The sequence below is a fragment of the Cyprinus carpio genome, chromosome A24, assembly GCF_018340385.1.
Source record: "Cyprinus carpio isolate SPL01 chromosome A24, ASM1834038v1, whole genome shotgun sequence".
NCBI lineage: Eukaryota > Metazoa > Chordata > Actinopteri > Cypriniformes > Cyprinidae > Cyprinus > Cyprinus carpio.
The window spans coordinates 17,269,351-17,296,110 of NC_056595.1; the positions used below are offsets into that span (position 1 = coordinate 17,269,351).

A 26,760-nucleotide genomic window follows, 5' to 3' on the forward strand; every position below is an offset into this window, starting at 1 on the left:
ACGCTGTTGTTGTATCTATTTGCAGAATGAACGAGTGTGTCCTCCTGTCCACGGACATTTGCATTCCTGAGTCAACCATTCCAAGTCCAAACTACCAGGACACCAGTACCAAATAGGTTGAAATTACTTTTAAAGGAACTCTCCACCGTTTTTTGAAATAGGGCTTATTCACATTATTTCCTACATTTAGATAGGTGGGCAAATGCATTTTTGTGTCAGTGCATGCATTGTTTTAGTTTGACTGGGTCGGCGTTAGCTTAGCTTAGCACAATGAATGGAATCCTTTGTTGCAAGCTAGCATGGCCTGAGTAAAAGTGATCAAAAAATTAAAAAAAACCCCACCTAATTACTTCTTGTGGCCTGCGTATTCACAACGAGTACAAATAGCGATCCAGATTAACACTAGGCGATTTCCTAGGCAGATATTGACTTGGGACTATATTATGGGGAAGCACAGGTGAAGCACTGCTGCTTAGGCGAAGCACTGCTACTTCGGCGCAGAGATATCACGCAACACATGAAATCCCACGACTTCCGTCAACATACCGGTGTGCATATGTTGGCATATTCCCCCACATTCACACCACCAGTTCATGTTGGCTCTCATCCTCACGTCCTCAGGCTGTTGAGCGATCGCAACCTCCTCCTCCTGTCGTTCTATTTCCAAAGCACGCAGCTCGTCTTCTGTAAACTCTGGTTCAAATAGGTATGGTTCTGGTTCTTGACTGTCTGAGAAGTCACCCTCTTCGTCTATCTCAAAATCAGCCATGTTCATCGCCATTCGTGTACTGTAAGGAAAAATAGCCAGGCAGTTACTATTCACGCCGGTATGTTGACGGAAGTCGTGGGATTTCATGTGTTGCGTGATATCTCTGCGCCGAAGTAGCAGTGCTTCGCCTAAGCAGCAGTGTTTCGCCTGTGCTTCCCCATAATATAGTCCCAAGTCCAATATCTGCCTAGGAAATCGCCTAGTGTTAATCTGGATCGCTATTTGTACTCGTTGTGAATACGCAGGCCACAAGAAGTAATTAGGTGGGGTTTTTTTTTTTTTTTTGATCACTTTTACTCAGGCCATGCTAGCTGGCAACAAAGGATTCCATTCATTGTGCTAAGCTAAGCTAACGCCGACCCAGTCAAACTAAAACAATGCATGCACTGACACAAAAATGCATTTGCCCACCTATCTAAATGTAGGAAAGAATGTGAATAAGCCCTATTTCAAAAACGGGTGGAGTGTTCCCCTGAGTCAACCATTCCTAGTCCGAACTACCAGGACACCAGTACCAAATAGGCTGATATCTTTATGTCAATTTCACATCCTCCATCGGTATAGAGGTGTCTCTTCCTATATATTTATTATATGAATTTTGTTCTTTGGCTTGTGGTGTGAACACAGCTTTATGAGTGTTTTTGAGGGAACGATGCTGCTTGTCTGCTGGTGTTGCATGTGCTTAATCACTTTCTCTACAGAAAAGACCCACTCAGCAGACACCAGTCAAACACAATCAAAGTGACGTGACGTGTAGCCAAGTTCGGTGTCTCATACTCAGAATATGTGCTGTGCATTTCACCCATCCAAGTGCACACACACAGCAGTGAGTAGTGAATACACACACATACACACACTGTGAGCACACACCCGGAGCAGTGGGCAGCCATTTTTAGTGTGGCACCCGGGAAGCAGTTGGGGGTTCGATGGCTTGCTCAAGACTCTCACCTCAGTCATGGTATTGGGGGATCACTCCCCCCACCTACAATCCGTGTTGGTACTGAGACTCAAACCCCAGACCTTTGGGTTACAAGTACGACTCTCTAGGCCACGATTTCATGGTCGCATTCAGGTCAGGACAGGGAAAGGCTTATTTGACACTGCAGCTGGACACCAGCTGGGCCCCCCACCATATATGCGGACCACCATGAAAACATAAAAAAAAAAACAAAGGTGGGGCTAAATTACACTCCATCTACACATACATTTACTAACTGTAGTCCCTCCCCCACTGAGTCAAACCCCTGAAACGGCTGCTTCACAAACAAAAGCTTGAGGTCAAGTTCACTTGCTGATGATCTGCCTCAAGTTAGTAGACAAGGCAGTCACAAAACAGCAGCTGTGACGCCTGTGACATTGAGTCATTACAAAGCGCAGGTCTCTAACCTGTAATTTCACCCGCTAAAGCGTAATGTGCTTTCTTCCATTAACTAAAAAAGCCAGATTAAATATTTATGATTTGTGTGAAAGTCAGAGGCTCAGGAATGATGTCATTTCAAGTGCTCACAAAGCTGTCAGTGTCCATCCTGACGTTCAAGAACATAGTCAAATAAGTATGCAAATGCAAATGCAAATGCTAGCAAGTGTGTGGTTTTGTTGTTCACACATAGCATGTGTTCTTGCGTTACTATAGAGGTAACAAACTCCAATACTCAAGCAGGCAATAGAAGTACCTTTAAATGTCTGTGCCATTCAATTGCTTTATGATTCTAGTAACCAGCTACTGTATAAATATGTCAACTAGCAAGATTTAAGTATCTGATCACAAAAACCTTGTGAAATGGTTTGATGAGCAGTTTTGTTTACTGTATTGGAATCCTTTTGAAATAAGTTAATAAGGGAAGTATCTAAGAGTTTACCTCTTTCTTTAAAAAAGCTTTTTGGAAGCCCAAAGTATAAGTCGGTTTTTAAGCGTATGGCATATGTGTACATTACATGTGATGTAAGTTTAATCATCATGTCGCAGTGATGAGCTCTTGAGAGAGGGGGTTAACACATACTCTCAACTCTAGTTTAAATGCGCACAACAAAAAAATATTTAGATTGTTTCGCTTGTGGGTTGAGGTTGGAAATTGAATGTATGATGTCTGAGGTTTATAGTTTGTTTGTTTCTTGTGTCTGTGTTATGTGTTAGTGCATGCTATCAATCAAAGTATACTTTGAAAAGCTGATGCCGGACATAATGCCGCTTTGACTGTTGGGTAGAAGTCTGCTGCGGAGCTCGCCTCAATGCAGGCTCGGCAGAAGTGTACATCGAGGGCGCATTGCAGCTGCAAAGGGGGGTGCTCACGAGCACCCTGCTAAAAGTGCAAATGATGAATGATGATGATGCATTTATATTTGATGAATTGATATAAATGATGAATTGGACACCCTATGGTCTCATGGACTAAACGGAAATTGCACACGGCGGCCAGTGTAAGTCTGCAAGACTGCAAGTGCACATGAAGTGTGCCATTTGGACAGGGTGGAAGACCGTGAGGGTTTAGTGTGCGATTTAGGACAAGGCCTTTGTTTTTTCGATTGTAAGTGCATCATCCGGCTGTTTAAAGTGCAGTGTGAGTGCACTGCTTGCACTATTTATACTACAAAATGTCATAGAATACTGCATACGTATGCGATTTGGGATGCATCAAGTCTTTAAAGTGAGGCTTGCTGAGAAATTAATTAATAATTGAATTCTGATACATTATGTACTCAGTGAGGCATTTCAAGTACAGCTCTATTTCTGAACATGAATACTAACGTAATAGACAAGAAACAATGTGAAATGAGTATTTATGTCCACAAATTTGTAATGTCTGCAAAAAATAAAGCGAAAAAAACCCAGATGGCCTACTACTTTTACAGAGATGCTGAAGCGTGCATCAATTACACACTTAATATTTTTGTGTGGGTATTTGTTTCATTTGGTGGAGTTGTGTTTTTAGGAATAATGTAGTTGGTGAGTATGAATGTGTGTGTATAATCCCTCGGGATCAACCCTAAGGAAAATGACATGTGTAATGTATTCTTTGAGGACATACGTCACCGAGTAAGTGCATTTGAGCGAGAATCTCTCCAGCATCAATTATCCTCAAACAGACAGGCCGACGCTTGACAACGTGGGGTCCAATTGCTCCTTCCCCCTCTAATATATTAGGATGCATTCAATTCATTAAAATGATCATGCCAGAAGTGAGGGCACACAAGTGTGTCCACATGCATCTCACTGCAGGGAGAGCTATGAAATAAATTTTGATAAAACAACGGGAGGGAGAAATTGGGGCAAATGAAAGAGGAGATGATGGACTACTCAAAGTACGTAGAGATGGAGACAGGATGTTTTAGTGGGAACACCTCAGCCCAAACACCTTTCTGAAAACACGGTTTTTAATGGGAACTGAGAAATCGAGTTTGCACCTCCTCGTGGGAGAATCTTGTGCACACTGTATTCGCTCAAAAAGAAGGACAAGGGCGGTATTCCCACAAATGGAAACCAAATATAGGACATTAATCATAGCTAGGATGATGTCAGACAACCTAAAACCCAGCATTCACATCCTAACAAGGCTGTGCATGAAAAATTAGAGCAGGCCTGCAGGGCTCGATACTCACGCACACGCCTGCTTGGAGGATGTTTAGGCTGAAATGATAATGTGCATGTAAATATTAGAATTTGCAGAACGTATGTTTATATAGCATCTTTGGGAGAGCGAAGCGAGTTATCAGACCTGGAAGAACACTCAATCTATGCAGTAATCCTAAACAAACTGACTAATCTACTCACCATCTTGTTATTACTCAAATCCTTAATTTGATTTCTGTCCAGTGTGTCTTGTTTGCCTGCGGGAAACGAGGTAATATGTCTACATGGACTGCTATACTCACAGTACATAATCAAAGGTTTACCAAGGTCATCAAGTACATTAGACAGAGATCACAGACAATATAATACATCTGCTTTATTTTGTGGTATGCAACAATAAAGGTGCATGCATGGTAAACAAAAGTATAAATATACATCTCAAATGAGTATTAACAATATTTAAAACAAACTACTGGCTAATTCACAGATGAAAGCTTATAAGGCTAACTTGTTCAGCACGTGTAAATGTCTCTGGTGGCTGTCGCCCCCTGCTGGTGATAATGAAATTACACTTGAAATTCAGTCTGATTGGACTTGTACTAATAAAATCGTACTAACACAAAATTGTATAAACACAAACCGGAAATTAAGGACACGTTGTGTTGTAGTACTGGCTTAACCTGAAGCTTAATTATAAGGATAATTTTTTTCATCTTGTTTTCTGATGACGTCAAAACATATACAAGTCATGATAGCCTAAAAAGGGCCAACAGCATTAAATACGGTTCATAAAAAAATCAAATGCTACATATGCATTATGATAAAATGATCAAGTATTATAAAACATACAAAAAACCTTGTCTTTGTGTAGTATAATACAAAACAGGATGCTCTGTCCTTTAGAATCTGTGTAATACCTGAATGGCAAGCAGCTTTAGGTGTTTCGGAAGTGTTTCGAAATAACTGTAGTGTTAAAATAGACACAAATGCGTGTCTTATGGCACCTTTGATTAATCTGAATGTTGAGTATAAAGGCATCAGTATAATATAGAACTGAAGGCACTGGTAAACACCAACACACGCATCTATACATAAACTCTATAGCGTGTGGTCAGTGTGCATTTCATCTTTGGCAGAACAGCTGACAGCTGTTTATATTATAATGTGTGTGTCCCTGAGGCCCTGTACACAAGGTAGCAAACAGACCACACACAAAGTGGCACCATTGGCACTGAATATCATTTAACAAGTCTTTTTCTCTTCACACAATCAGACAGACGAAATTCCAAAAGACATATGCACAAACATTTACATAAAGTTATAGGGTATGTGCTCCATTCCATCATCTGGGCCAACAAGTAAAAGTTCATGTTGCATATACATATAGTTTCAATACTGTGGATTCAAATCGAAAAACAGATACAAACGCAAAAATAATAAGAGCAGTCCAGCGTTTGGGGGAATCAATACTGAAACCAGCATGTGAAAGACGGCAGATCAAGTCCGGTGGTTTTTAATTCCACACACTGCACATATTATTCCTTCTCTGCTGGCAGAGAACATCTAAATCATGAACTGAGTGTAGCCCTCTGCCCCCGTTACGATAACGTCCATCCATATTCTCATAGCTTCTGGAGAGGGCGCCACCATGTAGTATACGCGGTCATGAGTCTTTACACTGAAGGTGAGTGAAGGGTTTGGACTCTGAGAGAAAAAAGGAGAGAGGGAGGGGTAAGATTACAGTTTGCCCTTTAGGGGGCAGCACTGCAACATTAAAACAGGGGTGTCCACTCTTGGTCCTGGAGGGCCAGTGTCCTGCAGAGTTTAACTTTAACTTGGAGCTAAACTCTGCAGTGTATTGGCCCTCCAGGGCAAGATTTGAAGAACCCTGGTCTAGCATGACTAACAAGACTTTGATTAGCTGGTTCAGGTGTTTTTAATTGGGGTTGGAGCTAAAATCTACAGGACAGTTGCCCTCCAGGCGCAGGATTGGACAAAAATGAAACTTTATTCTTTAATTCTTGTTTAATAATTACTAAATAACAATAATCATCTTATTACAGACTTTAAATTTATTTTGTAAGTCAGTAAAGCATCACTGAACTATGGAAGCCTGTTTCTTCCACTGAGTTATTGCGACTTTTTATCTCACAATTCTGACTTTTTTTCTCAGAATTGCAAGATATAAACTCATAATTCAGATTTTTTTTTTTTATGATTTGTGTGTATAACTCACAATTCTGATTTTATTTTCACGTAATAGTTATTTATTTTTAAATTTGTGTTTTGTTGAGTTTGTATTGCGATTTTTATATTGTCATTCCTGAGATTTTTTCTCGCAATTGCAAGTTTATATCTCGCAATTCTGACTTTCTTTTTTCTCACAATTGCGAGTTCTAAATAGGGCTGCACAATTAATCACATGTGATTGTCATGCGTGTCTTGTCAGTAAAGCCAGTTCTGTTCTGTTCTGTTACAGCTGACAAGCTACGCAATATCGCGTTCATATACGAATGCGATTCATCTGAGACTATGACGCGATATTGAATAGCTTGTCAGAGAACTACGGCTCTGTGTAGTAAGTGCCACTCCATTTGAAAGCAGGTGATGGACATTTAGTATTAATCACAGAACAGGCTTTACTGACGAGACATGCATGACAGTCACATGTGATTAATCGTGCAGCGCTAGTTATAAAGTCAGAATTGCGAGATATGAACTCGCAATTCTGAGAAAAGTCACAATTGCCTTGTTTTATTTTTTATTTAGTGGCAGAAATGGGCTTCCATACTGAACAGTAGCCATTTATAGAAAAAATATTTATAGAGATGTTTTTTTTTTTCATAATAAATGTCATGGGCAAATGTTACCTGTTATTAATTATTTTAAATGTTTAATAAATTACATGTTATTAATAATTAATGTCAATAAATTATAAAATCAAAATAATGTTATTATGAAAAAAAAAATGTTAAAAAGCTAAATCTGAATTGACATTAAAATTAACATTAAAATATTTAAATTGTTATAATTAAATATTTAAATTATTTTAATTTATTACTTAATAAAAGCTAAAAAATACTGTATATAATGCTTATTATCTTGATAATTATTAGTTGCAGAGGAAAAGTACCTTGTGGGCGCTCTTTAAGTGGTCGTAATATACTTCCTCTATGGCCTGGAAATAAATCACTCCTTTCAGTTTGGCCTCATGTTTATCTGAAACCGTACAAAAAGTACAAAAATCAATACTGATATCATTTCAATCCACCAACTTCATGAGTGAATAGGTGAAGTGAAGGGAAAAATCACCTGCATAGTAGCTCAGTGTCCTGCGGTTACGGTCGAAGACAAACCAGCGCTTCTTCCAGGTTCTGATTTTGCCGCCCATTTTGACGAGGAAGCCCCTGCAGGTTTTCTCTGTTATGGAGACGTGGTAACAAGTCTCTGTGTTGTGGCCGGCTGAGTCGATGTGGCCACGAAGGTCGAAGTCGTCCTTTCTTACAGGTAGGTAGCGTGTGAGGGGACGAGACTGTGGCAGGGTCACATACAGTATAGAACATTAAGTATTTGTCCATAAATCAATCTAAAAGTAGATGTGTGTTTTAGCATGTTTCCATGCAGTTTCTAGTGTGTTATGTGGTTGATAATCTGTTCTGAGTGTTTTAGTATGTTGCTATGTGTGTAAGCATATTCTTATGTGGTTTTAGGTTTCAATCATGCCTGACGTTACGAGGCAAGTTAAAAAACAAAGTTATGACTTAAAGTTAGGTGTTTGTTCAAATCTCTAACCTAAATATGAGCACTAATTATAGCGATGCATGTCTTAGCACAGAACTCACCTGTGCTCTCTGTTTCTCACGAAGTTTCACCTCTCTCTCGATGAGTTTCTGCCTCCTGCTGGTTTCTTCCTGCAACCGTTTTTCTAGCTCTTCTCGCCGTCTCCTCTCCTCTTCAAGAGCCCTGCTCTTATTCTCCATCTCTCTTTCCTGAGACACATACAAATGACACTGTTCTGTACCAAAACAAGTTGCTTTTTAAAGCTGCACACAATTAGTACTCTCAGTTTAGCATAAACTCCCATGAATGACATCAGAAACAGGAAGAACGACTCGTTTCCCACAGCGTTCCTGCATTTCAAGCCAAATTGGTTGCCGTTTATGGTTCACCGAGAAACTTCTAACAGAGCAAACAAGCTCACGGTTTAATATCCATGCAGCCAAATGGGGATAATTTGGTTTTATGGTGTGCTGAAAGACTGGATTGTGAAACTGATGCCAGCTCTAGTATGAAGTGGCAGGTTTGTGTGGCCGTTTCATTACCCTGTGTTCCAGGAGCTGGTGCTTCTCTGCCTGAGCCTCCCGGAGAAGACGTTCCATCTCCTCCATCTTGGAAACATTGGAGGTGCTGGCGCTGCAGAAAAAAAAAAAAGTGTTATTGATTTTGGTTTTATTTTAGGTGTTGGTGCTGTGGAAAAATCATGTTAAAATTAGTTATAAGAAGGCACATAATTTTTATTTTTTAAGTGTCGTATGTGCACTGGCATGTCTGTATATCTGCTGGAGAACACAGAAGGAACCAATAAAGCTGGTCAGCACTGGAACACATTAACAGTCCAGGCATAGAGAGCTTGAGAGTGCGGCCCACAGTCTGACGTCTGATGCTTTCCATTTAGACTTCAAAAAGAACACGTGGAATAGATCTGACCAGCCCCTCCTTTCAGTAAAACTTCAAATTTCCCCCTAAAACCTATTTGGCTCCTCAATATCATCCCTAAAACCTCCACCTGTAAAATTCCAACTTTTTTTTTATTACTTCTATTTCAATACACATTCCTCCATCTGTAAATGGACAACGGCTACAGCAGTTCTTGTTAACTGATAATGGACAACGGCTACAGCAGTTCTTGCAAACTACAAAAGAACAAAATGCAGTGCCATCATCATGGCAATCAAAACGCATAATTTTCTGTAGATATGCATAAGAATCAACACATAGGAGTTGTAAAGTTGGCTACTGATGGTTAGACGAAAAAAAACAAAAACGGCTACAGCAGTTCTTGCAAACTACAAAAGAACAAGGCAAAGTTTAAGTTTAATTAGTTTCGCATTTATGAATCTAAAGCTGAAATCGACTGATTTAGTTATGGAATCTGACAGCTGTCAATTATTAACAAGATGCCTGTGCATGCATGAAGTAGTCATCTTTCTGGTTCTTAAAGCATAAAAAAGGAATCTTTGCTTAAGAAAGCTTTTTTTTGGTTCCTTGTTGGTTAATTCACAACTTTTTGTTAATTTTTTTCTTGGTTGTTTAATATAATGGAATGGTTTTGTAATTTGTCTTCCTTGTTTCCATATTTTCCATTCCTCTTCACACACTGTATTCCTCTCATGTCCTTCATCAATCAGTTCTTTCATCTTTATGGTATCTTACCAGTGATGCCGGAGATGTACAGAGGTCATTCCTGATTTAGAACCCAATGAACCAGTAGAGAGAAGTGGAACATAACGCACAAAGACCCAAGAACAGCCTGAACCCGCGCTCTGCGGCTGATTACATTCAAACTGGGGGGAAGAAACCCTGAATCTGTTTCCTCTAACTGTTCCTGCTGTAACCTGAGTGGATCCATCCCTGGAGCAGAGGAGGGGGTACCAACGGTCCTTCTCAGGCCCCTCAGAACTCACATTATTCAAGCAAACTACTCAAATTACATCAGAACTCACATTATTCAAGCAAACCACTCAAATTACATCGGTTTCATACAGAAAAAAACACACTCATAAAGCCAAAACACACATCGCTCTGAGTAATGACCTCATGTGGTCTCATCTGTCAAAGTCTTTTCACTAAGGTCTTCAACTAGTCACTTTCAAACAGACTTGAGGTTTATGGTAACCTACATGAAACCAGTCAGCAGAGCATTCAAATATGGTTCCTGGATTTCAGTTGCTCTGTCTTTCTTTCTGTTCTTTCCTCACACGTTGCCCTTGTTCTCAATATTTCATTCATTGTACACCAGACAGAACTCTTGGCTTGAACTACAATAGGAGTTGTGGAAATGTTTTCAATTACAAAGAAATGGTATGTGTCATGGGTTTATATGATCCATCTGTAGATCTGGAGAAACACACTACGGTTTGAATCTAAGTGGGGACATACAATAGTTTTCTACTGTTTTTATATAATATAAATACTCTTTATATACATTTTTTTTCTTTATAATTAAATTTAAACCACCATTAAATAGTTTGGGGTAACATTTTTTGTTTTTGAATAAGTCTCTTAGACTCACTGAGGCTGCATTTACTTGATCAAAAATACTATAAGAACAGTAATATTGTGAAATTATACTATTTAAAATATCTGTTTTAATATATTTTGAAATGTAATTTATTTTTGTGATAGCAAAGCTGAATTTTCAACAGCCATTACTCAAGTGTCACATAATCCCTTAAAAATCATTCTAATATGCATTTGGTGCTAAAGAAATAGTTATTATTATTATCAATTTTGAAAAAAAGTTGTGCTGCTTAATAATTTTGTGGAAAGTGATTTTTATTCAGGATTCTTTGATGAATAAAAAATCCAGCATCCTTGCTGAAAAAAAAAACCTTAAAAAATAAATAAAATAAAGCATACTGAAACTTTTAAAAGAAAGTTTATACACCACATAAATAATTTTTCCAAAAATCCCCAGATGCCACCAAAAAGTTTTTGTCAGACCCAGATAGAATCAGTGGAAAAAAAATAAATCCCTCACCTGGAGAAGTTGTCGGGCGAACAGGCAGAAATGCTGGTTTCCATGCTGTCTGAGCTGTCCACACTCAGTGTATCAAAGGCACGGCCGTTATCTTGGTAACCAAAAGAGTCTAGGTAGACGTTGGTTTGTGAGGATGAGCGGCCACCGAGATCACTTAACCTCGTTCGGTGCTCCTCGCCAATGTGCTGCTGACTGTGCCCTGAGAAATATGCCAACCATTCAAAGAAAACATGGATTTAGCAATAATGAACACTATTAAATAACACTGTTTATTATCAAGCACCACATGAGTCTTCCTGTCTGTTTTCAGGGCTCTCTCAGCTTTACCTGAGAGTGCAGCATCACTCCCAGGAGCAGATTCTCCATTCTTGCTGCCCAGCTCAGTTTCCTCTGGCAAGGCACTGCTCGGGGCGCCCTGGGGCCCTTTACTGTGCTCACAAAGACCAGCCACCGTGCAATATTATCCTGACAACATACACTACTGTTCAAAAGTGAGCAATGAGTACTTGAGCTTCTGTTCAAAAGTGAGTGAATTTGTGATTGATCATGTGATAATGAAAGATTGATTTATGATGCTGAAAATTCAGCTTTAAAATGGAGTGATTTTGTTGCATTTTACAATCAATTAAGATGAAAACAGTTGAAACATTTTAAATGGTAATAATTTCACTATATTTCTTTGTTTTGATCAAATAAATACATGCAGCTTAGGTGAACAAAAGAAACTTTAAAAAACACAAAATCTTTCTGAAGCCAGACTTTTGAATGGTAGTGTATGTGACAGAATGCATTGTTTGTATTAATTGAATTGTTTGTATGAAACTAATGACACCCTTCTTCAGCCACAAGTCAATAACAAAGAGATGGATCCATATATTTGAGCTTAATATCGATTTAGGAGCTGTATCCTGGAGATAGACTGTTTAACTTGTTGCCAGAACAACTAGTAGTGCTAGAATTAGCTCAGTGGATATGAGACTTGACTTCACTACAACTTTGATAACATCAACCACATCGAGAAAAAGCAGAGACCCGCCTCTCTGATGATCCTACCCAAGGGAACCTTCAGATAAAACATCTGACAATACATTCAAGCTTTTCATCTACAACAGTAAACTCATAATGCTCACATAAGCCTTGTTATAAAAGATATTATTTTAATATAGATTTTGTGGAATTAAAAAGAAAATGTTCACAAACAAGCTGATGAGGTTGAAAAGAACACAGAAATTTGTTGAAAATATAATGGAAGCCTTTCCTGTCCTTCATCTTCCCAACATTCTTTCACTATCTTCACAAAACAAATAAATAAATGCTTAAAGTTTCCACCCAGATGGGATAAATGCTTCTTATTGGAGGACATCAAGTCCTTATAAGTAGACTCATTTTAATTGGTCTTGATTTGCTTGTTTTGATGGTCGAGAGCCTTAATGTGGCAATGGTTACAGAGTTACTACACAAACAACTGCTAAAACCATGAGTGACCACGGTGTTGTTGCATGCTTGGTAATACTTTAATTGGTCTTGATTGGCTGCTCTGCAGGCATCTGAACAGTAATCTACTCGATAGGAAAATTCACTTGAGGGTTAAAGACTTCCCTAGGCAGATTTCGCAGTGGTTTCAGGTTGATCACACAGAGTCATCATGTTTCTATTGGAAAGCTGTTCGGATTGAAGGTGATTCTGTGTGAGCTGTGCTTCATACATCTATACACTACTGACAACATACAATTGACCTTTTTTGCCTGCATAATTTTGCTAAAATTTCACTAATGTGACTGCACCTAAACTTCATATTCTGCAGAGGAACTTTGAGGAATTTAATAGAAGCCATGCCTCATTCCTGTCAAAATACCCATAAACACCCACCATCAGCTCTCTAGACCATAAACAGCAGGGTGACGACATAATTAAAGTCTATGAATAAAAATACAACAAAAACAAATGACTACAGACACACCTCATCATGCAGGACTGAATTACTAGAATAACATCACACCATTGTATAAATTAAATCATCTCATGCTTTTGTAATGTGTTTAAAATAGCAGCCATATTTTTTTATTTATTAAGAGATTTATAATAGTACAGTTAGAAGGATAATGGTGAGTTGGTGAGTGAATAAGTTTAAAGAAACACTACAGGTTTCTCCATTTCAGAGAGTCCAGACACATTAAAAGCAACAAGAGTGGGGTTGATATCAGCCAGTCACCAAGCAATGAATGTCTCCCAAAGGAGGACATTCTATGCCAGAGAGGACACGCTAAGAGACTTTGACGTTATTTGAATGGAAATGATCTTACAGGCACATTGAGACTACTGTAGGAAGACTACTGTACCTTTCTTAGATTTGCCTGCAGGATAGAGAATGTATGACTTATGAAGCATCACTTTTGATGTGCATGATGTAATGCTACATAATAAGACTGCATATTTTAAACTGTGTGTTTGAGGTGGAGAGCCCTACCTTTGAGCAGGCGGTGTGTATCCATGTGTGTCTCTTTAGGGGAGATGGCAAGGGCTCGGTTCAACACACTCCCACAGCTGGAGCTTTGAGCTAAAGGTGGATGGGACTAAACACAGGGGGTGATGTTAGAGTGAGCTTTTACTTCATACAGACACTGTCGTTCAAAAGTTTGAGGTCAGGAAGAAGGTTTTTGGAAAATTATTAATGTAAAATTTTGTAACATTTATTGTAACTTTTGATTAATTTTGTTTATTTTTGCTTATTTAATGTTTTAATTTATTTATTTATTTATAATATTATAGTATTGTGGTGTTTAATTTTTTTTTAGATGTTTACATTTTTTGACAATAGTATATTATATTATATTATATTATATTATATTATATTATATTATATTATATTATATTATATTATATTATTAATGAAGAAGATATTTAAATGAGCTAGAAATAAAACAGAAAAATACATAAAAAAAATTCAGGAAGAATTATATGTATCAATGCACCAAAATAATATAATTTAATAATAAACAGCAACATTTACAGATATATTTTTAATAAAACATTGTAAAGCATGCTAGGACAAATATATATCAATAAATGTCATAATGTATATAAATGTCATAAAATGCACATTAGTGACTTCTATGTAAATGTGTAATTGATTCTTACTTTAGAAGGTATGTTACGGCCCAGGGTGGCACAGGTGAACTGTGGGGTTATGGTGGGCAGGGTCTTCTTCCGAGGAAGAGTGTCGCTCAGATGAGCTCCGCCTTCCTTACCGTACCGCTTCCTTTCTTCTAGGGTGCGGAAATGCTGAGGAACAGAAGGTTAAAGGTAAGAAATGTCTCTAATAATTGCACTTACACCATACATACATACATACTCGCAAGGTTTACCTGTCTGTAATGGTGCTGTTTTTTGGCAGGTAGAGGAGTAGGAGGAAGAGAAGAAGGGTTGAGGAAGGTGACCATGTCTTCAGGCCAGTAGGCAGAGGGAGGTTTAGGATTGGGATGAGAACATGCAGTAAAAGAGGAAGAAGGGATAGAGGAGGACAGTGGACAGGAAGAGAGAGAGTGCTTTGGCAAAGAAAGGAAAAGAGAAAATCAGAAAATAAGAATGCTAGAAGTAGATGGGCTGATAAGCTAGTTTGTTTAAAGGGGTCATATAATGAAATACTGAAGTTGCCTTCATGTTTTACACTAAACTACTAACACCAAGATAGTAATATGAAATTACCTCTTAAATTGAAAAAAATCTAAGAGGGAAATTAATATAAAACAACAAAATAATATATATAGTATTAATATTAAATTATTTAAAAATTATTAATATTTATTATTTTATTAAATTATATAAATATTATTATTATTATTATTATTATATAGTAGCATAATATGACATCTAATTAAAAAATAAAAGAGAAAGGGTAATTAAATAATGATAATAATTATAATAATATTAATAATTATTATTATTAATAGTATTAAATAATTTAAAAAATACATGAAAAAGACACAGAAATGGTACTCCCATTTAACTTGAATGTGATAATAAATTAGTATAATCCTGATTAATCAATTATTATTATTAATAGGACTTATTGGGGAGGGGGGGCTGGGGTATCTTGTATGTATGTAACATATGAACCCCTTCGGAAAATTTAGGAAAAAACATACATTCAAGATGTTAAAAAATGATTAATGACAAGCATATATAATCAATAAAATAAAATAAATAAATACCATCAAAAATAAAATCATTAAAACAGTGACCATGTAACATGAGAATTCACTAATGTTTCCATAAAAACAAAAATGTGCACACTAAGCACTGATAAAACTAAATCCTGGAGGTTATTTTAATTCCTAACACATGTTAGGAGGTAAACCATCCTGATCAACACACATGTTACCTCACCCTCATTACCCAGCATTTTTGCATAGGCGGGGGCAGTGCTCTCAGCAGGTCAGCAGGGAAGTGGAGACAGGGTTTGGGGGCATTCACTATGTGTTGGGGTCAAGTCCTGTGGCACGGTGAGGGGCAAACAACTAGAGTCAGGATTTAATCGAGGAGTAATGATGTCGTTGCTAAATAATTTTGGGTGGGGAGGGGGGCGGTGACCAAAGTGGGGTGAGCCACCGGATTTTACCCCCCAGCTGAGAATACAGTTCATTGATCTCATTGACTGTAACATAGCCCTGGAACAAACCATATTGGTTTAGTTTACTGTTAATTGGTCTTGTTGAATGTAATTTGGAAATTGGGGGGGAAGTTTGGTGAATGGGGGGGCAGAGGGGTGCCTTCAAAAAAGAAGAGTACCTGTGTAAAAAATGTTTAATGCGGCAAGCATATCCTTAAAAACAGATGAATCATTTGGAATGTTGACCTTTTTGCACTGCAATGCAAAGTTTTCTCAAATAATGAGTGTGAATAAAAAGTCGAATTCCTTCAAAAGGCATAAGCTGTTTTGTAAAAATTTTATCGCTTTATTAAGTTTTGAATTTTGCACTGTTAAAAAATATTAAAATGAAAATCATGTGCAAAGATGTGCAGATCTAGTACAATGTTGTTGTTGCAAATGTTTAGTCGTAAAAGCTGATAACATTGCTTTTTAACAATTCACATTTAAAGCTTTGTCGTTTTACCAGGGATAAATGAGAGAGGTTAAAAACCTCCAAGGACTTTTTTTTCTAAGTACACTGCTCTTTTTCAAAACAGGTTTTTTGTGTGGGAATTATTTTTCTGGACAACCTTAGATGTTATTTTAAGACATAAATTTTACTTTAAAATGTGAGTTCCCTTCAGGTTCATGCCATTGGCACTTTATTCGAGAAGTGGCATGTCACAGCATAAGAGGTAAAGCTGTTTCCAGGAAAGCAGCTGTGTGCAACAACAAAAATTATAAAATGCATTTACTGCACATGTTTTATTCTTATTCTTTGTGAAAATATGTTCTAAGATTTCCTAATAAGCTTTTTTGACACCTCAGAGTTTTTGGAAGAGATGGTCAGATAGGAAGGTAACTCAGCGTTTTTGGTGGTGAGAGGGGAGGGAAGAAGAGAAGAAAACATCAGCAGGTCAGCAGGAAGTGGAGACAGGGTTTTGTGGGCATGGCAAAATTCACTATGTGTTGGACACACATCGCAATCCTGGGGAAAACAGGGAATAAAGTACCCGTTTCCACGGTGCTTTTTACGATTAATCGATTAGCAAAATAATCGTTAGTTGCAGCCCTACAAACAACCCTCTACAACTGGTGATTTTGAGGGTCATGGATGAAAAAGCTATCAAAGTGAAGACTTCCTTATATACTATAGTTCCATTCATGATGTTATAGTAACCTTTTGGGGCAGCCACACATGGTTGAAGTGCTCAGGCCCATAACACATGTGCAGTCCAAGAGAGGATTCCATAGTCCATGTCAAGAGAAGATTTGCAGAGAACCCACAATCCTGTCAGACTTACCCCCTTCATACTGATGGGACTGACAGGGAAACCCAATGCCCCAGTGAGCTCAGAATATTTCTTCTCCAAGTTGGCGAGATTCTCTTTTTCCTGGGAAAACACAAGAAATTCTGTTATGATTCAGAAGCACCAATAACGGCTTTCAATGAAGGGTGCAAAAAAGGCAGTGTAGCATGGATTTGTAGTAATATGACACAGACATACCCGCTGTAGCATCATCTGAAGATTGTTCTTTTCCTTCACAAAGTTGTTTTTGTCCCTCTGAGCCTGCTGGGAAATCTGGGTGTGCTGTTTCTTCAGGGCCAGGAGCCTCTCCTAAAGGTGTCACACATATAAACGTGTTGGAATGATCATATTTACATATTTTCTTTGAGCCTCAACTTTGGAGACGAGTCAAATAGACACTTTAAGAGGCTTGTGCTAAAACGTTCCCATCGTTCTCCGTGGCAGCACTAGAATGATGGTCAGTAAGATTTTTAAAATAATTTTATTTAGCAAGTATATTCTTTTAAAGGCTGTTCTTTTAAACCTTCTTTTCAAAAAGAATCCAGGAAAGAATGTATTATGTAAAATATTAAGCAGTTAACTATTAATAATAACTGTTTTCAACATTGTTAATAAGAAAAAAAAATGTTTCTTAAAGCATCAAATAAGCATATTAGAATGATTCCTGGAGGATCATGTGTCATATGAAGATTGGATTAATGGAGGCTGGTAATAATATTTCACAATATTACGGTTTTTATGTGTATTTTCGATCAAATAAATGCAGCCTTAAGCCTTGGTGAGCATAAGAGGCTTTTTTCAAAAACATTTTAAAAACTGTATCGAACCCAAACGTTTGAACTATAATATTGATAAAACATAAGTTACACTTAATTCACATATTTTGCTTTTTATTTTTCTGGACTAGTGCTTAAAAGCTTTCCGTCTTTGTAAGAAATGAGAAAAAGCCTTCTCATAAGTAAGAACTTTCCAGGATGACAAGAAGGCACCAACAGGCTGATGAATGCATATTCAGGAAACTCACCTTCCGTGTGACGGTGCTTCTCTGGTATTCTGCGATCTCCCTGAGAATATGTTGTGTCTGAGTCTCTTTCTCCTCATCCTGACGACTCTCTCGTTCCAGCTGTTGAAACTCTAGGTCTTCGAACCGCTTGGTCTCCACCTCTAGTGTCTCTGCATCCTGATACACAAAGACATGATGCTCTGAATTTGTGCTAGTTCTATATCTTTAAACTGAAAAGGAAATGAAGTCGTAATACTACCACAGTTCAACAAGCCTCAATCAAAGAAAAAAAGTTCAGTTCAAACCAAATCTGCTCTGGTAGAGTAGTCTGTGATGGATGGAGACAGGGGTTAAGGCTTAACCCTGCTGGAAGCAGGCCAATAACTGCTATAAACATGCGCCGCTACATGCCAGTGAACAGAGGACCAGCCACAACTTTCACCCGTCACCACTGACCTTTAGAGATCAATCATGTCAACACTCATATAACATGACCTTCTGTGACAAAAAGAAGCTCTGCAGCCATTCCATTCCATTGCAGAAACAGCTACTGTACTCCACACTTTCATTCAAGGCCTGCCAGCTTTAAATAACCTCGTCCCTTCCTATAACTTCATTTACATCTTATGTGGTCACTATCAGAGACTGTGTACCAGCCTATCGGGGTGAATCTCATGAAACGTATGAAACATGTCTTGGGCAAAGAAATAATAATTTGGATTTGGATTTTTAGCACTGTGACATTTATTTATTTATTTATTTTTTGACAATTAAGCACCCCCTTCTCCAATTTCTCAATATTGTAATGCCAAAAAAAAAAGAAAGAATGAAAGAAAAAAAAAAATCACCTTTATTAGGGTTAGGGTTAGGGTTAGGGTGTGTCATCATAATAATACATCATCATCATCATGATTATTAATATATATTTATGAATATATATATATAGATAGTAATTCATATAAAGAAATAATTATAGAAATTGAAAAATTAATTTGGTGATTAAGATAATAATGATTTTTATTATATAATTATTTTATTAGATTTTGGATTTATGTGAAGAATAAAGATTGTTTTTTGTAGTATAATATTTAGATTTTTTTTTTTTTCAATATCACATTTATATTTGTTTTAGTTATATTGATTTATTTATTTAAAATAAAATTTTATACAAACTACATAAACATACTTAAACTATTAAAATGATAAATTAAAGTTCAAATGAAAATGGGAAATATAAAAATAAAACTAAACAATAGATCTCAATGATGCTAAAATAACATAATAATTACATAATAAATAATAATATCAATGCATTATAATAATGAGGATGAGATTTTTTGGATTACAGTAATGTGAATTTGGGGGAAAATATATTTAATATTTGCACATGAACAAAAATCTGTAAATATTTAGACTTAGAATTACTGTTAATTTTTTTAATTAAATTAAAATTAAAAATGTAATAAATTTATTTCACTTAATAATTAATATTTAATTTTTATTTAAAATATTTTTAAAAAATTATTTACAATTTTAGAGAATCAAATATTACCCAGTGCCAGGAGCAATATTTTGATTATACCAAAAAAAAAAAATTATACTTTTTTAAAATTCAAAACCATCATGCAATTCATAACAAACATACAGAAAGCGCACGCGATACAAGAGTAGGAAGCCAGCTGAAATGTCTCTCATGGAGGTAAGACAGATGCAAGCACTAGGAATGAAGAGAACAAGGACATGGTTATGAGGAAGAGGTGGATGAAGGCTGTGTGAGTACTGACCCTGCAGAGCTGCAGCTGAAGTTGCTCTTTCAAGGCTTCAGGGCAGGTGTCCAACTGAGTCTTCTGCTCTGCAAGCAGATGCGCCAGTCGCTCTAACTTTACACGCTCCGCATCTAGCTTGGCTTTTTCCTGCATGTACGTGCATATGATGCAGGGAGAGAGGAGAGAAGGGTTAGTGCAGGGGCAGGTGGGGTGGGCAGGGTTAGTTACTACACAGTCAGTAACAGCACGAGTGAGGCATGATGGATGTGAAGGTGTTGAATTAAATGAAGAACATGAAAATGCAGGAAAATGAAAGCTAACATTATCAACACTCAAACAACTGTAAAATACCTCAGCAATCAGTTCGAATTGAACTGAATTTGACAAGTGGCCACTTTGCATGTTAACAACACTGCAAACAATGGCCTCAATAGCAATTTGATAACAGACACCAGTGTTCAATGCAATTCTTGCATCAAGTAGTCCAACCATAGACAGTTTATGGTTGTCAAACAACAAAACGCAATAATATCACGAATCTTGCATCAAGTGTCAGAAATGGACCCCGTCAGCTAAAGGTTTTGTATCTCAAGTGTCTCAGACTGAGAGGCTGCCACAGTGTGTGTGTGTGTGTGTTATGCAAATGAATTTAAGGCTCAAACAACAAAATTGTAAATGTAACATTCTGTACACAAAGGTGCTCTGGCAAAGATACTAATAAGATATTTTGAAACCATAGCTTAGCATAACTAATTAAAGCTACCTTTTTTTTGAAACCATAGCTTAGCATAACTAATTAAAGCTACCTTTTAAAAAAGCCATTAGCAACACGGAAGCATCAAAAGCATCCTAATCGCAATGGAACATCTCAATTAGGGTAACACAAATCTACAATAAAAATTAATAATGAAACGTGCAAAATTCTATAACAGACTCAAAACCAATGATGAACAAAAGCAATTGGCTACAAAATACATCACAAGGACCTCTAGGGCCTCAAATCAGTGTTTCATTTTGTTGCACTGAAGTTTGGGTCAGTATGATTTTCTTTAAAAGAAGTCTCTAATGTGCACAATGGCTGCACTTATTTGATCAAAAATACAGTAACATGATAAATTATTATTACCATTTAATTTAAAAGAACTTTAACTGTAATTTATTCCTGTGATGGCAAAGCTGAGTTTTCAGCAGCCATTAGTCTTTAGTGTCACATGATCCTTTAGAAATCATTCCAATATGCTGACATGATGCTCAAGAAACATTCTATTTGGTATTATGCTTTATGGTATTATGTATTATGGTATTTGGTATAATGCTGTGTTTTTTTTTTTTTTGGAAAGCGTAAAGCTACAGTGGATTGGGAACATGCTTGTTCTTAAAACTACAGTTGTACTGGGAACATTCTTGTTCTTAAGGCTATCTGGTTTCTGTTAGAAACATGCTTATGAGATTTTCGCTGTCAGTTTGTGTTGGGGGATATCAGCATATGGTTTTGTTTTGCGGGGTTATCGCTGCTCTTATCAATGCTAGCCTGCTTGGATGCACAGGGAGTTCTTGCCAAGAACAGAACCAAACCGCCAATCCAAACTGTATGCTAATTGTCAATCATCTTTGACGAAAGTAGTCCTGACAGAAACAAAGTAGTATACTTTTGATATTTATATGAACTGTCTAAAGGAACTAAATCCTTAAAAATGAATCTGACTACTGAACTACTGTAAATACCAAAAGAATGGACAGTTTAGGAGTGCGCATTTGAGTTCATTTAATAACTTCAGTGTTAGGTACTCCCTAACACTGATATACAGGCACATACCTGAGATTTTTCCATCTGTGCTTTGTTCTCAGTGTCAGCCATCTTCTCTTTCAGTTGCTCCAGAGCGTCTTTCTCCTGCTGTAGCTGAGCCATCTCCGAATCCTGCTCACCTTCCAACAGAGCGCGCTCCACTTCCAACTAAACACACACACAAACTTAATTGTACTTAATTTTTTACTCTAACTAAAGTTCTGTTTTAAAAAAAATCCATCACAAAAATTCACTCTCACTTAGAGTAACTACTGCAACAAATTCAATGATTTTGTGGAGAACAGTGATGTCATGTCGCTACGATCTGGACCACCAAGGTGCCTCATTTCACACAAATAAAAAGGGGCCCACATTCTAAACCCATAAAAGCCCAACCTCATAAAACTACAACACTACACTGACATTTTGGGTTTACTGAACAGAGCTCTAATGGAACAGCTGACACAAGACCAACCTACCTACGTATCATTAATCAAGACACAGGAGTTTCTGTTTAAGGCCAACTTAGGCCAGCTTTCTCTTGTGCCTTGGACCTTGGGCTTTATGAACAACTTTGCAGTGTCTAAGAGGGCATAGAAATAGGATACATTCTTATGTTCAGAACCAACCTGACAGAGTGAAAAACAATGGAACAGAAGCAGTTTGTAAGGATCAAGACACCATAACGTTGGCTAGATGGAAATACTGTTAGCTACACACTTTTAAAAATAAAGATACTTTCCTGCCATCTATGGATCCATGAAGAATCTTTAACATCCATAGAACTTTCCATTCTCTATGTATATATTGAGAATATTTTTCTTTAGAGTTTTAAAATGTTCTTCACATTAAGAAAAATTTACAATTACAATTTTTTGAGAACTGTTGACTGAAAGGCTATTTGGGGAGCCAAATTTGGTTCTTCTATGGCATTGCTGCGAAAACTTTTTGGAACCTTTATTTTTAAGAGTGTACAGCTATTTTTTACACCACTACGAAGAGACTACTAATCTAATTATTGTTAATTTTAGTGCATGATTGTAGCATCCATTCTCTGACATAGATAGACACCACTCTAACTCTAAGTGCAAATTTAAACATCAGTAGATCGTTAAGGAGAGAAAGGTACAAATAGGAAAAATGAGGATGACAGGAAGGAAAAGTGCATTACAGTGGAAATACAGTGAAATCAAATCAGAAATGAAGAGCATAATTTAAAGGGAAAAACAGAGAAAGTAAAACAGATTTAGTCTTGGCAGTTTGGACCTCCTTGTCTAGCTGTGGTCCTCATCACAGCTCCTGATTACACATGCACAACTCTCCCACATAGACACTCTCCCTTCTCTACTCCCACCATTCCTGATCTCTCCTACTTCCTCCGTGACCTGTGTGTCTACTGTACCTCTCTGATGGACTCCTCCATCTGGTTGTCAAGGTCTTTGATCTTCAGCTCTAATTCTTCCATATTGTTCAGGACCTGGATCCTCTCCTCCTCTATACGTCTCACGTCCAGCTTCAGCTGTGTGTCATCCTCAGGCACCTGCTGAAGACAAGATAATGTAAGTAACCTCCAACTATACTGAACAATAAAATAAAAAGCAAAACACATAAAAGACATTAAGTTGGCTTGGTTTAAAATTAAAATGACTTAAAATAGTTTTTTGAAATTCATATAAAGCTAAAATAATAATTTTAAAAATTAGATGAATGACAAACTTGAAGCACTATAATTACTAAAACTGAAATAAAAATAAATTAAATAGAAATAGAAATATTTGAAAATAATAAAAATGACAGAAGCACATAAAATTACTAAAACTTAAAACTAAAACTGAAATGAAAAATATTTTTTTATTATTATAAAAACTATTTTAAAATATTAATAAATACTACAATACTAATGTAACACTAAACACTCTAAATGTTAATTAAAATAAATAAATAAATAAATAAAATTCAATTACACGTCACTTCCCTAAAACTTAGAAAGGTTGCCTTAGCAACTAACTGAAATAAAATATGTTTAAAGTACTAAAACTACCGAAACTCAAACTTAAAATAAAAATAAATTAAAGCTAAATATAAACATTTAAATAAAAACTAATAAAAAAATGACAAAAGCACATAACAAAATAAACTTAAATAAAAACTAAAACTATCAAAATAACATTAAATTATATATTAATGAATATTATAACAGTATATAAATAATACTGCAGCAAACTTTGAGTGGGAAGCACCAGAGCATTTCAAAGCAGTCTTTTATTAGGTTCTGTATTCGTTACGATTCTTATTTAGAAGTTAGCTGCCTATGTAGACAGCAAAAAGCAGGGCAGTTCACTAGGCTTTGAAACAGAGCTATCATGTGCATTTTGTCCCCTCGTTCAGGTATGTACACATTTATCAGTTGCTATTAGTGAATGTTTAACGTTCTAAGCTAAACTTATTAGTAATGCTTGGTTTTGAATTGATTCCTAATGCTACTTTTACAACTGGGCTAAATGTCAATGCAAATAGTGTAAAGCACTTTAATGCAAGCCATCTATAGCCTCTGGCAGCTGCGCTGATCTTTAGCTCTGAGAAACAGGATTCACTGAATGAACACTAACAATGAGTCCAACGGAAACTTCAGGGAAAATTGGGGTGGAATTACACACTCCATTTCCTAAACCAATTATTTATCTAGGTTTTCAATATCCGTGGAAGGAGATCTGCTTATTTTGAGTTTTATAAGCAAAAAGTTGACCTTTGACCTGGAAGATTCCACATGTAGGCCTTCGTGCATATATGATTAGGGCAGCACATATGGGTGAGAAGACATTTTTCCACTGTGTGAGGCAAAGATCGACCAAACACAATGCGCATGACCCTGCTATATTTGGACAGTGATGTTTATATCTGCTCATCACAGTTTATACTATGGAGGGCACATCTCTGAGCTGCTTCAGCTGTTTCTTTGTGGGCTAAAAGGGAGAAAGAGGGCCAATACAGATTTATAGTTTCTATAAAATGGTTTCCAAGGCTATTTTGTGTTTTATAGCATATCTGTAAATGCATAAATAACAGAACCAATGAATGACTTCTACTCCTACGCAGAAGACTAATTAGATTAGTCCATACAGGAGTTAAAGGGAAGACACCCCCGCATTCCTTCTTGGATTAAAGTGTGCGTGAGGTTGTGTGCATGCCAAGGAAGGGTGGTAAACTCTTATAACCTCTTAGGAATTAGCAGTATGGAAAAGGACTAGCTTTACAAATGATTCAATTACCTAACAAGATTAAAACACACTGCATGCAGAAAAGACTTGAAAATATTCATATGTGACCCTGGATCACAAAACCAGTCTCAAAACGCGGGGGTATATTTTAAAAATGTTATTTTTTTTATAATTTTATATTTTTTAACACTTGTTTATCTGAAAAACAATGCTACAGTCAGTTTTGGTTTGTCAAACCCGCCCACTGCCAGTTTACCAAACTGTATTTCAGCACCCCGGGTTGCCAGTTGGCGAACAACAAAGCATATTTAATTTCATTCATCGTCAAGTGCGCTCGTTGCTGTTTGTGTCGTCAATCTGGCAACCTGCATGTGAGTCAAGTCTGAGGAGGAGGGGCCGGGTGAAAAAAACCCTCTCCAATATTTTGAATTTGGACTGCAATACCTAGTTCAACCACTCGGTGTCAGTCCTACATACAGCACCTTTAATTTTTGATTAATAATATGCATTGCTAAGAACTTCATTTGGACAACTTTAAAGGCGATTTTCTCTGTATTTAGATTTTTTGCACCCTCAGATTCCAAATTTTCAAATACCTGTATCTCAGCCAAATACTGTCCTGTCCTAACTAACCAAACATTAATGGAAAGATTATTTATTCTGCTTTGAGATGATGTATAAAAAAAAAAGACCCTTATGACTGATTTTGTGGTCCATTGTCACATATATTACCATTTCACCCATTAATAACAAAATATCTGCAATATATAATATAATATAATATAATATAATATAATATAATATAATATAATATAATTTAATTATTATTTAATATAATTAAATAATTTTTTTTTTGATATAGTTTTTTAAGAGTAGTACATTTCCATTTCAGCAATTTTTATTTAATTTATTATAGTGTATTTTATTTAATATAATAGGAGTCATAAAGTATTTTTTGGTTTTTTATGTTTTTTTGCAATGCAAATGCAATGACTGTTAACCAGACATTCGTAAGATGGTGATTTTTAGTATGTGTGTGGTGTGTTTTTCTCTTTTTTATACTTTTATGAGTGTATTTTGTGTGTTTTGGGTGGGTTTTTTAATTTTATTTTTTGTATGTGTGTGAGGAGGAGAAGGGGTGGGAGCGGAGCCAAGGACAGCTGTCTCCACCCTGGCTTCTCTGTGTCCACTATTCTTGCGCTGCCGTACCTGTCTCTCCTTGCTGGCTTGGGTCTCCTGGGCTTTAAGCCCATAGTCATTTTCAGCAGAAATGCTGGCTGACAGACTTGCAGAGTCTGAGAATGTAGACTCATCATCTGACACCTGTAATTTCTCCAGCTCCTTGTTGATCTTCTGCAAGTCTGCAACGGCCAAGCCAGTTTTGTCCTGCTCTGCACGGCCCAGCCCAGAGCACAGATTAAGGATAGTCTCCAGACGCTGACGTTCCTATAGATCAGACAGAGACAGTATGAAAAAAATGCATATTTGGACACATGCAGTATCAAAACTCACAATCAGACAGCTGGAGGGAATGATAGTTTAGGACACCTTTCTCAACCTTTGAAATGCAAACAGATTTATCTGCAGTAGTGCAGAACATGTTTGTTATTTGGAGAGAACTCTCATGCAGACATTTCACACTAATAGCCCATGGTTAACTTGAAGAACATTACTGCTATTTCTTCTTACATTATCGAGAAGGTCCAATATATAAACATCTTTGATTTCAAAAGCACTTTTGACAGTCCCAAACTGCGATCAGAGAAAGACCAGATGAACACAACCAGGAATATACATCTAAAAACAACCCGGGCCATGGAGGAGTGCACTTGGCCTGAAAAAAATCCCTGTATTTATCGACTGATATGGAAATGCAAACAGCAAGTTCAGGCGAGCATTTCCAGAGCCAAGAAAAATGATCTCACAGGTTCATGTAGCTGAGAATGAACA

At 36.9% G+C, this 26,760-nt stretch overlaps 1 protein-coding gene across 1 annotated transcript in view; it reads right to left on the reverse strand.

Annotated features, from left to right (window-relative positions):
* Positions 1 to 4,688: 4,688 nt before the first annotated feature.
* phldb2b (pleckstrin homology-like domain, family B, member 2b) overlaps positions 4,689 to 26,760 on the reverse strand; it is a 31,519-nt gene continuing 9,447 nt past the window's right edge. Inside the window, exons 5-19 of the mRNA XM_042714441.1 lie at positions 25,913 to 26,257; positions 22,995 to 23,127; positions 21,623 to 21,760; positions 19,825 to 19,953; positions 18,062 to 18,217; positions 17,236 to 17,346; positions 17,032 to 17,121; positions 14,236 to 14,379; positions 13,565 to 13,670; positions 11,098 to 11,296; positions 8,660 to 8,750; positions 8,180 to 8,326; positions 7,650 to 7,869; positions 7,471 to 7,556; positions 4,689 to 6,041 (exon numbers count right to left, since the gene is read on the reverse strand). Coding sequence (XP_042570375.1) covers positions 5,901 to 6,041; positions 7,471 to 7,556; positions 7,650 to 7,869; positions 8,180 to 8,326; positions 8,660 to 8,750; positions 11,098 to 11,296; positions 13,565 to 13,670; positions 14,236 to 14,379; positions 17,032 to 17,121; positions 17,236 to 17,346; positions 18,062 to 18,217; positions 19,825 to 19,953; positions 21,623 to 21,760; positions 22,995 to 23,127; positions 25,913 to 26,257 — 2,236 coding nt within the window. The 3' untranslated portion in view covers positions 4,689 to 5,900. The remainder of the gene's footprint in view (positions 6,042 to 7,470; positions 7,557 to 7,649; positions 7,870 to 8,179; positions 8,327 to 8,659; positions 8,751 to 11,097; positions 11,297 to 13,564; positions 13,671 to 14,235; positions 14,380 to 17,031; positions 17,122 to 17,235; positions 17,347 to 18,061; positions 18,218 to 19,824; positions 19,954 to 21,622; positions 21,761 to 22,994; positions 23,128 to 25,912; positions 26,258 to 26,760) is intronic.